The sequence below is a fragment of the Lissotriton helveticus genome, chromosome 9 (assembly GCF_964261635.1).
Source record: "Lissotriton helveticus chromosome 9, aLisHel1.1, whole genome shotgun sequence".
Taxonomy (NCBI): domain Eukaryota; kingdom Metazoa; phylum Chordata; class Amphibia; order Caudata; family Salamandridae; genus Lissotriton; species Lissotriton helveticus.
In genome coordinates, this window is record NC_136070.1 from 1,093,056,960 (window position 1) to 1,093,071,277 (window position 14,318).

Sequence of the window (14,318 nt, forward strand, 5' to 3'; positions counted from 1 at the left end):
TTGCGGGAGCAAATGCCTCAACTCATAAAAGGAGGGATTTCTTCACCCTCTGATCTTCATTCTAGCATTCCTGGTGGAAGGGGAATATTCTTTTCAGAGGTCTGCAATCCCTGGAGACATCGTTAAATGCATAGGGAGCATGCGTCTGACAATAGAGATCCAGACAAAGATAAAGGATGCATGTGTTTTTGATGCTGGAGGGAAACGCACCATATGAAGAAGAATTACTCATACTCCCACAAAACCTACAAAAGAATTAATTCAACTGAGAAATTCATAACTGGTAAGCTCTATGGTACCACACCCTGTTAGTGATGAAACTACTACTTAAACTCAAGCAAATAAGACATCTCACTGGGAAACAAGGGGACTACCTATTAAGAGACCCAGTGGTTATGGCCAATATGGTCAAACAGATTCAGGTACATCTACCACTCAATAATAATGCAACTATGATCGTCCTCTGGGACACAAGCTACCACTGACACAACAAAGTTAAACAATATATGCAATGTTTATTCACCCAAAGATGGTGGCGAGACAGGAAGGAGACACAATATAACAGCAAAGGTAATAAACCAAGTCAAATGTATCAAACAAGTGAAGGTCCTGCTAACCGACATGAGAAAAGCTCTCATTTCAAGAAGACTGGAGCTAATTTAAGGAGCATTACTTCAAACAGGTTTCACACCAGTCTTTATTATTTAATAAACTGATGGTAAACAACAAACGGCAAGATGAACCAGGTAGTGCATTTTTATGAATCACTGATGACCTCTTCTATGGAAGAAACTCTAAAAACATCTTTGCTGACAATGTCTTATTGTCATTTCATGACCCTGAATCCTTACTGGTGAAAACTATTCCCAATTTAGAGATTACTGCTGGTTAGTTTATGGGTTTAACCCCGTCATTGCCAGGGTATTAGTGCAGAAAACAACAAAAATGAGGAGTGGGGGGGGGGGGATTACGTTGTACCCATAAAGGTTTTTCCATAACATTTAGGGCTATGTATTAGTGCAAATCCCACATCAATATTTAATTGCAGACTGAAGACATAATAAACAAGCATTTGCAATGCAATAGGTCTCGCATTTACGAGAGTTTGAGCTATTCACATTGCAAATAACAATGCCTTTTATTTTTCTCTTTGTTTTTAAAACATAAATAAAATGCATTGTCATTTACAATGCCAATAGCTTAAAATTGCGTAAATGCAAGACCTATTGCATTGCACATGCTTGTTTTTAAATTTTCTTTGTAAGACTCAAGATCAGTTGTAAGGTTTAGATCACTTCTAATTGCAGTGCTACTTAAGGAGGCTGTCAGTAACGATAGGCAGTTTATTACTTATGTCTGATTGCAGATAATAATGCCTATAATTTGTGTGTACATGTCAGCTTCTTTAAATTTACCCTGGTTTGCATTACAGTTCTGCTTCTCGCAGGTATCCATTTCTGTGTCTGTTAGTCGTGGGACTAGTGTTTGTAGTGTTGGTCTGTTATGGGGTCTTTTTGTTTATCACTTCTGTTGTCCTAAGGCTGTTTCAGAGCAAGGATGATCAACAGAACTGGGATATATGCCATCAACCTGGTGGTTGGGCGTGGCAGAACCATGACGGGTCTCTTTTTGAGCAGAGGTCAGGGATCGCCCCTTTTGTTATGGATGCAGGTAGTTTAATCTGTGTGATTATGGTGGAATGAAATTTACACCTGAGCGCGGTGTAAATCAAACATGCAGCCAATAATTGTAAATGCCCTGTGTGTGCCCAAAAATAAACTAGGCCTGTCCTGTTGTGGGCTCGGTTTGAGTTGGACGCAATCCAGACTGTGTGCCTCCTCTAAAGGGGGAGGGGACACTAAGTGAGCTGCTTCTCTGATACTCACTCAGTCTCCCACTTTCGTCCCTTCTCCGTCCGTCTCTCTCCTTATTCCTTCTTTCTGCTTTTCACACTTGCTCTCTCTTACCAATGTAACTTTTTTAGGGTCGACATCGCATCCTTTCCCTCCGCCCTTTTGACTAGAGTACTTCTCCAGGAAGGATTCTGGAGTGTTTTACAAAGTTTTCACAAGTGGTGCGCAGTTTTGGGGGTGACTTACCGCCTGAGGGGGGATGGGGAGGGTGGCAGTCTGAGGAACAGTGTTGCCATGCACCACGTCTGTCTGGAGAGTGTCAGAAATGGCACACTCTGGAGATGAGGACTCGTGTACAGCATTCATCAGAGACCCCACCTGCCCTAATTTTCGAACGGCAGTCCCATATGGGAAGGAGGGGGCACAATTTCACTCCCCCATTTCATAATATGAAGCGATTTACTTTACTTTGCATTTTCAGCACTAGAGTCTCTTTAAAGATGAACGAAAACATATACAAGTTTAAAAGTAAAAATATTGCTATGCTTTAAATGGGCAGGCACTGTCAGCTACTCAGTGCCTGCACTTCTTAATTTGAAAAAGAGTGTACTAGCACTTCTTAGCTCTGGAGAAATACATGTAATGTTAGAGAGAACACCAACACTTCTCAGTACCAGAGGGGTGCTCTCGGACAGTGACTGCATGGACTTCTATAGTTCAAATTACAGTACTGGTAATATGATTAGAGGTACATACCTGCCAAGGTTTCAGATTGCGATGTGTGACATTTTCATAAATTCAGTGTAATTATGAGTGACATTCAATGACTATGAGTGACACTTTCTCGCAAGCAAAAATCAAGCAGTGAACATGAGGGAAACATAAACATCAGAAATGAGACCCATTTGTGCAACCAGAAACTGTAAAGATCTTAAACAGCTGCACTAGTGCAGCTGAGAAATACCATCAGTAACTGGCTCTGTGTGAGACTGCGATTGCACCAAGCAGCACACCTACCTGCCCCACCCACTGCTTTAATGGTCTCAAAAAGATAGAATATATGTTAGTGGAGAGCTGTAAAGCTCTGCAGACCAATGTTTTGTCAAATTTCCAGGTTTTCCAAATTAGACTAAAAAGTTCCCAGATGCAGTTTAGCTTGCAACACAGCGCTATAAAAACTTATCAAATAAAATAAATACAGTCAACAAAAGGGTATCAAAATCTTGTAGGGAAATATTAATTCCAAATAAAACATTAATATGAGACAGGGCAATATATGAAGTTTAGGCAAAAAGCAACTGGTAGCGCTGTGCGTTATTGCTCCTTACGCCCGACCCCTTTCCTAGATACAGACAGCCCCTTCAAGAGAAGACAGAATACGCCCACAGCACCTAGAAGAAGCGGAGGATTTAAAACTAACAATAATAACAGACAGACAATAAGTAACATACACAAACGGTTTACGGTGCAGTAAGGAAACTGCAGGGAATAAACATGCCTTGCATGGGCACGCTCCCGCTTCAGCTTAAGTCAGTGCTCCCAGGCCATACGCAGCTCTAGATTGCTCATTAAGTGGTTATGCCTATTTCTTGGTGAATTTCCAACCAGCACTTCCGGATATCCCCTCGGCCCCACAGACCTATATAGTGCTCCATTGTGTCTGAGGTTGCTGGCCCGGGCGGCACTGCAAGCAGGAAGCGGGCAATCAGGCTATGGTGGAGTTAGTGTTAGGGTTACGCACCCCAGGAAAGCGGTGAGTCCCTGACGTGAAGTCTTGCTCGTGCTCCTGCTCCTTCCTCATCTTTAATGGCGGGTGCCGCTTCTATTGGCTCACCCCACTCCCGCCGCTATTCTCCAGGCTCCCCACGAGCCTCCTCTGAGTGCAGCCCTTCCTGGGCCACCCCTGATGGCATAAAGCTGACTGTTTTTACCACTCGTAGCTCACCGGAGGAGCATGGCGGCCGCGATGTAGTTAGTATAATAATATTATAACTTACTTGAAGTGGTCAACTTTAGAAAGGTTTCCCGGTCCGTCTGGAGGCCGCGGGACGCACAGAGACCCCCTGCTGTGGCCGCACAGCTCAGCTGCAGCACTGACTGCTCTGGAGCACCATGCACTCTGCCGGACGGGACAGCATCCGTCTTCTCCGACCCAGTGGCTGCTGTGAGTCGTCCCGACTTGGCCGCAGTATAGTTTGCGCCGCTTGCACCATCCGCGATCATTAATGTATCTTCTTGCGGTGCGGCGGGCGCCGGCGGAGAGTGAGGGAGTCATGGGGGGTCACTGACAGTTCCCGCCGGGTCTCCTCTGGGCAATGCCGACGGCCAACGCGGTTTTATTTGTGGCCGGTGCTAGCCTGTGCACGAGACAGTGCAGCACGCCAGCACTACCGACGCAAGGATTCCCACTCGATTCGAGTGGCCCGCCTTTCTGCCTCACAGTAGTGTGCTACACTACTTCCTCGGGCCTGAAGGCAGGTTAGCGTCACATCAGTATTTGAATCCGCAAGTGATAGTGAATTGTGGCGCTCTCGGTAAACCTGGCTGTGTCAGCCAGTTACAGCATCGGTGCTGAGAGGGTGCCGCCTCCCCCTCACTAATAGTAACTGGGCAGATTTATCTTAATATCAGCGTCTCTATATGACCAGGATGGCAGGGAACCAGTGAATCTCTTACGACTGATTATCCCCGGCGCCGCCAGCCTTGCAGAGGCACTCGTCCGGTTTCCGTGTTAAGAGTTTCTGCATTTCAAATCTGTAACAAAAACGGCATCTTAGTTTAAAGGCTCAAAGGTGTACCACAGGAGGCGAAAGAAGAAGTGGAACCCCTTCTTAGATGTGCGGCCAGCTGTCTTCAGTTCTGGTATCTGGCCCCATCACTGGCCCGCCGCAGCCCTGCTCCGTGAAAAACGGAAGTCAGGCACTTTTTGCCGAGACGGGTGCGGGCCTGCAATCCGGCAGGAAGTTCCGCCCGCCGCCGAGGAAGAAGTGAAGCCGGACGACTGATGGCCTCTCCGCAGCACGGAACACGCCGAAAGAGCCCGGTGAGTGGGAGGGGGGTGTACGCGCGTGTGTCTGTGTGCGCGGGGCGGCGGCGGGGGGGGGGGGGGGGGGGGGGGGGCGGCGGGGGTGTGTGTGTGTGTGTGTGTGTGTGTGTGTGTGTGTGTGTGTGTGTGTGTAGGTGTGTAGGTGTGTAGGTGTGTAGGTGTGTAGGTGTGTAGGTGTGTAGGTGTGTAGGTGTGTAGGTGTGTGTGTGTAGGTGTGTGTGTGTAGGTGTGTAGGTGCGGCGACGGGGGGTGTGTGTGTGTGCCTGTGTATGCGTGTGGCTGTGTATGCGTGTGTATGTGCGCATGCGTGAGTGGCGGTGTGGCTGTGTATGTGCGCATGCGTGAGTGTGGGTGCGCGTGCACGCAGTGAAATCCAGCCGGAGAGAAGCGCGTGGCAGTTTCTTGTCCTTCATTCCCCCGAGTCAGCTAGCTATAGTTCTCCACCTGGACCGCATCCTTCGGATGCGTATTCCAGGCTCGACCTAAAAATGGGGATATAATATCAGTTATTGCCATTACTGCAGAGACCGCTGTTCAATGAGATTTGAGAAGAGGGCCCGGTGTGTGCCAGGTACTGCTCTCTACTTTCTCCCTTACCAAGCAGAGCCAGATACAGGGGTGTGGAATTGTTAAAAAAATCTACTTGTCCAAGGGACAAAATTGTACAGAAATCTACTTGTCCTGCAAACAAATTTACTTGCCTTACCTCTTTACTGGATCAATAAAATGGACAGGCAAAAGTGTAAATTAGGATGTAGACCGTGCGTTTTAGACATTCAATACATTGAAGCTTCCATTTGGGAGAACCGTGTCAACAAAGGTTGCATATTTGAATTAGAAATTCCCAGTATAATGTACACCATGGTAATGTGTAAGTCAGTACTACATATTTACAGGATAACATTTTTGCATAAGGTATTTACAAACAATATAAAACACAGTCACATATCGGCTAGAACCAAGCTGCTACCCACAATGCATTTAAGATTCATGCAATAGTCAGGGGTGGATATTAATGTGATCTGTGATTATGTCTAGATTAGGGTGCCCTGCTCAGGAAAACATGACATTTCTATCTGTCCTGGGAAGGGTAGGAGACAATTCTTTTTTTCCAAAGGGACGGGTCTTCAGATAACAGCCCCACTTAGATCAAAACATCATCTCTGAAAGTGTGTAAGGTTTTCATTTGGATGACCCAATCTTTGACACTGTGATACATAACGGGAAGTTTGGGGTGGGGAGGCACACTTAGACCTATGCTGTAGAAGTCTTACCAACATTACACAGTCAGTCCTAGAAGCATTATTAGGGAATGAAGTGCCCTTTGCAGCTGCATGTGAAATAAATCACGAAGCTTGAATCTTTACTGCACCAGAGACCTCTATCTAAGCATCCAAAAAAAAGAATCTGCAGCAGCTCGAAAGTCCACTTCAATACTGGTTTGCTGGTCTGTATTATCTTCCACCAAGCCCATGACTCAATTTGTTATACAGGCTCATAAAATAGTGGCAGACACTCCGTAAGGACACCATAAACTAACAGTTGAGGTCAGGGGTGAATTACCCTGCCCCAGCTTGCTATATGGAACCAATACAAGGGCAGTTCATATAGTGAACTGCACATGATCTAAAATAACATGGCAGGTGACTTGCTTTTTAAATAAAGTACACAGTGGTGTAAGAGGAAACCCAGGAAAAACATGAGTAACGTATCTTGCAGGACAAATCTCCTAGCAAAAAGAACCAGGGGTCTATTAAAAAAAAGCCAGAAGTAAAAACGGTTTTGTTTTCAAAACATCCCCCAGTTCAGCTGTAGACTAGAGACTGATCTATCAAACTGTGGATGCATTTTTAGAGTGTATGGGTGCAGACATCGTAGAGATGACCATCCACAATAGTTTGTGAATCGTTTTTACTTTCAGAATGGAGAGCAGTATGGAAGGGAAGTGGGGGGATGGTGGTTTTACATCAGGGGTTTGAGAGGGGACAGAGGTGAGCATCCAACTGGGAGCAAAAGAAAGAAGAGTAAACGTTGTCTAGAGATGTTTGAGGATTTAGATCCAAAAGGAAGAGAATGTAGGCGACTTAGATGGGGAAAGAGATATAACATGACGTTCTAGACTGGGCACAAGACCAATGGCAGAAGGTTGAGAGAGCTAGACAAAGACAAGTTGGACAGGGAATTCGAAAAATGACAGCGTGCTGAGATAGTAAACAAGAAAAGGAAGTGTCATTAACACAAGTTGATGTGGTTGGTGTGTTAAGTAGGGAAGGTTCTGTTGGCATTTTGTGATTTCTGATATAAACTAAAGCACACAGCATAAGAACAAATTTCACTTTCTTCTGCTGCATATCCGGAGAGGTTTGTAACGTTAGCTCTTTCTGAGTTTCGCAGCTTTTAACTGGACATTCTATATGTAGTCTATTCACTTGCTTTTCATGTGATTACTTTCCAATAGCATAAAAAACAATTCTTCCTCACTGCCTTAGGGTACAGACCTTATCTCTGTAGTGCCATTTCAAACACTGCTCCCTTGCAAAGATGTAGCTGTAATGTAGAATCCAGGGCATAGGCTAGAGAAAGCCAGCACAACACAAAGGACAGGCTTCTAGGCCCAGAGAGGCATTTACAGCCTGAAAGCCACAAGTCTTGCTGTTGTGAAGCCACAGAGGGCCTCACCAACCTATCTAATCTAAGCAGGATTTATTTGGACACATTTACGTTACTATGTCCGCTTTACTCTGTACACTTTTAAGAAGTCCATTTCTATGTACTGCACAAACACACTATCCAGCCATACATGCTCCTTTATTTATTTACCCCTCCCGGTACATTTGAGGTAACCATTACACATACCTGCCTTATCTTAGCGTGCAGTGCACCAACTTCTTGCGGCTTATCAGCTTCCAAATGAGAGTGCTGAGCCTCTAACCTAGACTCACCCCCACTATAGCTACATTATGGGATCCTGGGCAATTGTTTTATTTTTCTGGTCCTCCAGTTCCTAATCTTGCAAGATTAGCAGTGTTCACATAAAGGTTAACTCATTTTAATAAGAGCTACCTAAACTGCAGTAAGTTGCTAAACAGCAACGGAGCACTGTTCTTAACCCTAACTTTAAAAGTGTTTGCTAGGGGCAGTAGGGACAAAGAGAGCTTTCCGAGACTTGCCTGTTATTGTTGTAAATTAGGTAAAATATGGGATATTGGAACGCATGCGGGCACGCCTGTTGTCAGTCAGACCAGCGCTATAGTTAGGGCCACTGGAATTATGCAGCAAGAGGACGAAATTATGTGGCAGGCTTGAGTATATTATGCAGCAAGAAAAGGCAAAGTATGTGACATAATTCGGCACATTTTGTAATAGCATTAGTTTATTATTTCATCATTTTCAAACTTGGTAACACCCTGTGGGCATTGGTAGCAACTCATTAGTATGAGGTGAACATCCAAATACAGCAATAATCAACAGAAAGGTGACCAGTCCAGCTTTACAAAGAGGCTTCCACTGCACGGCAAAACGCAAAGTCACATTTTTAGTAACATTTTAATCGTTTGAGCTAGAAACACATTTTGCAGCAGATGATGGATTATGTGGCAAATACTGCGGACGTTCGATCACAATTCCAGTGGCCCTGGCTATAGTCAGTCTGAGGGCCTGAGGTCGCTTCATGTAGCAGATGCTAATGGATGGCATTTCTACTGACTTAAAGAAATCACCCCTAGTATAGCGCCCCACTGCTGCTTTAAAGTCACGCTTGGCGATGCACAGAACAGCATATAAAGCCTCTCAGCTCCAGGTGCAAGATTTTGGTGACTTCGTATCACAGACAGTAAGGTTTGGGCTTTTAGTTTGTGGTATATCACTGCAAACCTGCCTTCTGGCAAACTCTGCCTTGCCCCTTCTGTTTTCTTTTTCTGGCCTCGGAGTCCTGTGTGCTGGTGAAGGAAAAAAAAGCAGAGCCATATGGGAAAGAAAAGAGCGTAGTGCAGACACTGGTTTACAAATTAGAGGCTTGTGAAAATGAAAGCAACAGGGGTGGCCTGTGGTCTACACGGGAGCCCCACAGGGAAAGTAAGGTGCTTTAATGTAGATTTGGTTGGCACTAAAGAGGCTGATACATCAAGCACATACAGCAAGCAATGTGCGAAGAGAGGGGCCGAAGAATTGCATGACAAAAGAAATCCAAGCACTTTAATGCAAGCCTCGGATGAGAGGGGAGAGGTGGCGAGAGGAGAGGAGGGGAGCGGAAAGGAGGGGAGCGGAGGAGGGCGACCTGGGTTCACTACAGAGGCCCAAGGGTGCAGCCAAGAAAGGGTAGCATCAGAAGGGTGAATTAAGTTTAAAAAAAAGTCGGGTAAAAGCCAGGAGCAAAGAAGCGTGTCTCCTACCTGCCATTGCTGGAAGTGTTCTCCAGCTGCAAAAGCTCCATGTGGAAAATTCCATGCTACACAAAGTTCATGCTGTGCTTTACTCTCTTGACTGCCCAGGTGGCCTATATAATCAAAAATAGGCTCCTCTGCATCCTGCTATAAATTGTCATGACTCGTGTGCCTGGGTTAGGTGATTACACTGAGGACGAGACATGGACTTCTAATTTGAAGAGGTCAGAGGATAGTTTGATCTCAGTCCATAATTTACTGTCTACTTGCCCTTCGGACAAAACAGTAATTAAAACTTCTTGCCCTTGCAATAAATCTTAATGTCTCGGGTGTCGGGCGATACAAATTACCCATTCCTGGGCTATCTTTGCATGTGACTTTATCTACAACAAGGTCAGGTGAAGAAACGTGGGTTTTCTCATAACTATGCAAGGATCAGCACCAGGAATTAACATCACACCTAGATCAGCTTGATGGAACCAGCTTATGATGCAATCTCCTCTACAAGATATGTAAATTTTCCCGGCAGCGACCCTTCCCTTATATTCAATCTCACTCCTGAAGTAACCAAAAAGTTTTATAGGTTGTCCCCATATGCTAAGGGTCTAATGTCAGGTCCTATCCACACAGCATACAAGATCAACTGACTGAAGATTCATACAAAAGCTTCTAAGCTTCTAATAATAAGATTCTAAAATAGAATTAAAGGGACTGTCCTAACAAACAATATAAAAGCATAGGCTAAACCAAAAGAAGATATTACACTTTTCTTTTGCAGTGCAGTGTATTCACTGATTTGCCAGTGCCATGAGCCCCTTGGTATTTACACGCTCTGCCAAAAATCCTCAATTAAGTAATATTAAAATCCCCAATTAAGTAATATTAAAAAGCAACATTCAGGCTGGGATAAGATGTTCAAAAATAGACTTCCATTGAGATTTGTATACATATGTGAGCTCATGGTTACCTACTTTTATAATACTTTAGTCATCAATGGAGCGCACATCGCTAGCCCCTCCTCCGGATCGCCCCTCGGGACTCTGGTACTTGTAGTTCTTTAGTGGATCACCCAGGTGGGTGCAAGTCGGTACTTGTTGGACTGATGAATCTCTAGACCCGATACATGTCCCGGGTTTTAGGATATCGCCCGAGACATGTCTCGGGTTTCGGGATAACTTCCCTCATCAGTAGAGAAAGATCGTTAGGGGTGGAAGAGAAGGCCGCCACACAACAGTCAAAGGCCTCGATGCCAGAACCGGCACGCAGGTGCGTCGTCCAAGAGCCCGTCGGCCCAAAGCTCAAGGGAGCCATATTGTGTTTAGTCACGAGAGGTATCTGGACCTAAGAACATTTTTGGCAGCCTACGCAGCAACCCCTTACACACGCCTATTCCCTGCTGATGAGAGGTAACAACCTCGAAACACGTGTCCAGGGATGGCCAGCACAACAGTGATTACACTCAAGATTCAAGACTCTGGTAGAAGCGCACCCGCCGATACGGACTTCATCGACCATCATGCTCCGGGGTAACACGCCGATAGGACGAGCAGTGTACGACCTCTTTCGTGAATACTTTTATAATACTTGTTCCAAATCACATGCAGGAAAGGGCAGTGATGCCATGCGAATGGCAAATTATGCACTATAAAAATGGTACCAATGTCGTTTCTACAAATATAAACGGGGGAATATGCCCAGGTGCTCTTACTTGGTAAAACGAGTTGCTATAACATAAGTATTTATAGGTCATAACAGTCACTCCCTTGGGCCTCTCAGCCGATTGAATGGTAACATGTTTTTGTTACCTTCTTCAAGGATAAATCGACCTTTGAAAGATGAACGGCTGAGTGGATAAGGGATATAGTCCACTAAGCTACCAAACACAACTTGTGCACTAAATAACTTTAATGTCCACTTTCACCATTGAAATACCATCGAAAAATGTGTGCGATTCAGTTCTAAAAGGCACCCTAGGTTTACTCTGCTGGGACAGAGAGTTTTGCCAACCGAAATGTCATCCCCGGGATGCACTGCTAGTGCAAATATTGGTTTACCAGCTCAAAAGGTAAGCCTATGGCTGCACAGCTCGTGTTAAAATATTTTACCAGTTAAAAAATATTTCATGGCTTAGATTGTTTTCAAAGTTTCTAGGAGGAAGACCCCTGTGAATCCCTGTCAAGGGCATGGGGACTACTCACTTCGCTTACTAAATTGGATCTAAGGCATGTACTTTCGCCCCGCCACTGCACATCACCCAAACCCTGATGGAACTTAATTGGCTCCCCTTTCCAGCCTGCATCGTCATCAAAACCCATTACATCATGTACAAAGCCCTCAAGACGAGTACCCCGATTATTTAGCAGACAAGCGCACCATCTTTGGTGGTCTTCTGCACACTTGCAGCAAGGATACCATCAGACTGCAGTCTAAGAAGTGTAAAAAAAAAAGAAAAAAACAAGGCAGCGCACCCAGGATCTGGAACAACATCCCTGTATACATAAGGATCAAACCAAGACTGTTCCAATGTAGAGTTGAAGACGCACCCCTTTAAAGAACACAATATTATAAATCATTAACAACTTAAAAAGCAGCCACTTCTCTTACCACTTATTGAATTATGTCCATGCTATAGAAATGTCAGATACATACAAAACTCAACTTTTTTGTGTATAAGCATCATATTTAATAAATAGCCTGCACCGCCTTAACATACTGATGATCAACATTACTAGCAGACAAATAGCCCTTAACACATTTTGTTGCTTCCTGGTACAATGAACAACACTGACCTTGTTCTACATCAACGATCTTTTGACTGTAGACATTTTCCTGACAGAATGTAAACGGGTACTGTTCTTTGTTGTGTATGATATTGGGTCAGCATTCATCCAGGGGGACACTGGATCAGATAGGCTCTACTTTTCCTCTTGCACTAATATCCTGTACATCCAGTTTTTGTACCTAATTGTTTTTGTTGACACATGCTATATGAGTGTCTGTCTTGAAGCAGTGTTGCTACTAAGTACTGCAATATTTTACTAGTTTCCATTAAGAACTCCCTGCATTTAATATACTTTTTTAGGCAATAAACTTGAAAAATGGTACTGTAAAATGCACAAGTTCGCCCCATTTTATTACACTTTATTTTGTGTTGAACCGCTTCTCAGACCATTCTGGGAAAGGTCATCATTGCGCCTGGAAATGCTGCGCCGTAGAAACGACATAACACATTGCTCGCTTGCACAGTTTCAACATTTTTGGCGATGCTGTTTTTTGTTTTCCGTCCGACTTTGTTATTAAGGAGCATATTACTGAAATGTAAGCGTTCCTATTGGCAACATACTGACAAACGGGGATAGTGTACTTGAAAGGCATACAATTCCAGATGAAAAATACCTAAATGCAGTGGTACTATTGAGAAAATCAAAATCACAGTAGTTGAGATTGAGCACGCTATGCTGTATGTCATCAAATGTATGTCAGCCCTACTGTAGAACACAGGCACCAGATTGCCTCGCTTCCCACCACCACATACCTTCGCAACAAGGTCAAGGGGCAGTTGGAACCACACCGAAAAGCCAACCGCTGTTTTACTTTAACAACGGCCAAGCCTTCCGACTTCTGGCAATGCTAGGTTGCTAATTTTGTCACGATGCTAGCTAAAAGAGCAAAAGTATGACTCGGTCTTTCTAGAAAAGCGAAATACAACACTAAATTGCACCCATAGAATGTAAATACTTAAAGGAGCACTCACGGTAAGGGAGACCAGGAAGTCACGCCGCTCCATTCCGCTTAATATCACAATGCCAAGAACTCCATGCCACAAGAAAACTCTCTACAGTACACCATGCGCCCTTCAGCGCCGCCAGGTCGCGGTTGGAAGAGAAGCACAAGTTACTATCATAAAAGCACCGGTCCTGTCAAATGAAACCGAAACAAGCTTGGCATCACATAAAGAGAGAGATAGCATAAAAAAGATAGCCAAAATAAAAACCTGCCGTCTCAAAATTATATATTAAGCAGGAGTCGCTTTCATTATCTACTAACAGATTCCTACGCCCATCTGCATTGTATTACTCGCATTCCTTTTCGAGCATCACGTTTTTATACCACACTATAACATCATTAATGATTATTATTTTCTGGTAAGAAAATATATTCACTGATGTTGTATTTAATCTAACTGTGAGTTAATTTAAAGGAACAGACAATGCGTATTGGAAGTTTTTTTCTGTCATTTATTTTCATCCCGGACACAGCTCCATTGTAAGATGGCCGCTACCGTTGTCTGTGTTTTGTGCACCAGCACGCCAACTGACGCATGCACGTAGAAATAGGACTACAATGTGCTGTATTCACCTTGCAGCTGTAACGTTTTACACAATACTCACTTTGTGGAACCGAGGACAAGCGCTATGGGTTAGGCATATCTTGGAAATTTCGGTTTGCTAATTTGTGAACTTTTTATGCTTTCGGTGCACTTTTGTATGACAAAGAGCCCACGACTTGATTTCAGTATGCTAAATGTGTGGCATTTCGAGTTTTGCATGTGCCTAGGTATGATGATTGCGCATGTAGCGTTGCCTTTAATGGACTGACCCACCTCGCAACTGTTAGGAGGGGGTGGTCTCTGCAGACCCCGACAGCGTCACCACAATAGGCTGGCCCAGCGTATGCTCGGCCAGCACGCAGAGCAATGAATAAAGAGCCCAGGGACCTGGGGTGGTTCATTGTTAATCTGGCCACCAACTACATGACTGTCTGCCCGTGTCCATGGTGTGCTAGGCCCGTGTTCCAGGACTCTACACTGGTGACGAGATGGTCTGACCACCCCGCCGAACCTCGCCACCACATTTGTGCCCGCTGCCGGCACTCTCATCGCTGAAGCGCCCCTGCCGCGCCTCCTGCACGGCCTACCTTGCCACCGGTGTGCGTGCTCCCGCTCACACAGCTCTGCGGCGAGTCCCGCTCTCAGCCCGCTGCTGTGGCGAAGATTCGCACCTTGGCCCTGGTGCCTCCCGTGGCCGCCGTTTAAGA

At 44.8% G+C, this 14,318-nt stretch overlaps 1 protein-coding gene across 1 annotated transcript in view; it reads right to left on the reverse strand.

Annotated features, from left to right (window-relative positions):
* The window catches only part of SLC25A26 (solute carrier family 25 member 26), an 875,117-nt gene extending 861,896 nt beyond the window's left edge, over positions 1-13,221 (reverse strand). Inside the window, exon 1 of the mRNA XM_078662304.1 lies at positions 13,036-13,221. Coding sequence (XP_078518430.1) covers positions 13,036-13,068 — 33 coding nt within the window. The 5' untranslated portion in view covers positions 13,069-13,221. The remainder of the gene's footprint in view (positions 1-13,035) is intronic.
* Positions 13,222-14,318: the final 1,097 nt, after the last annotated feature.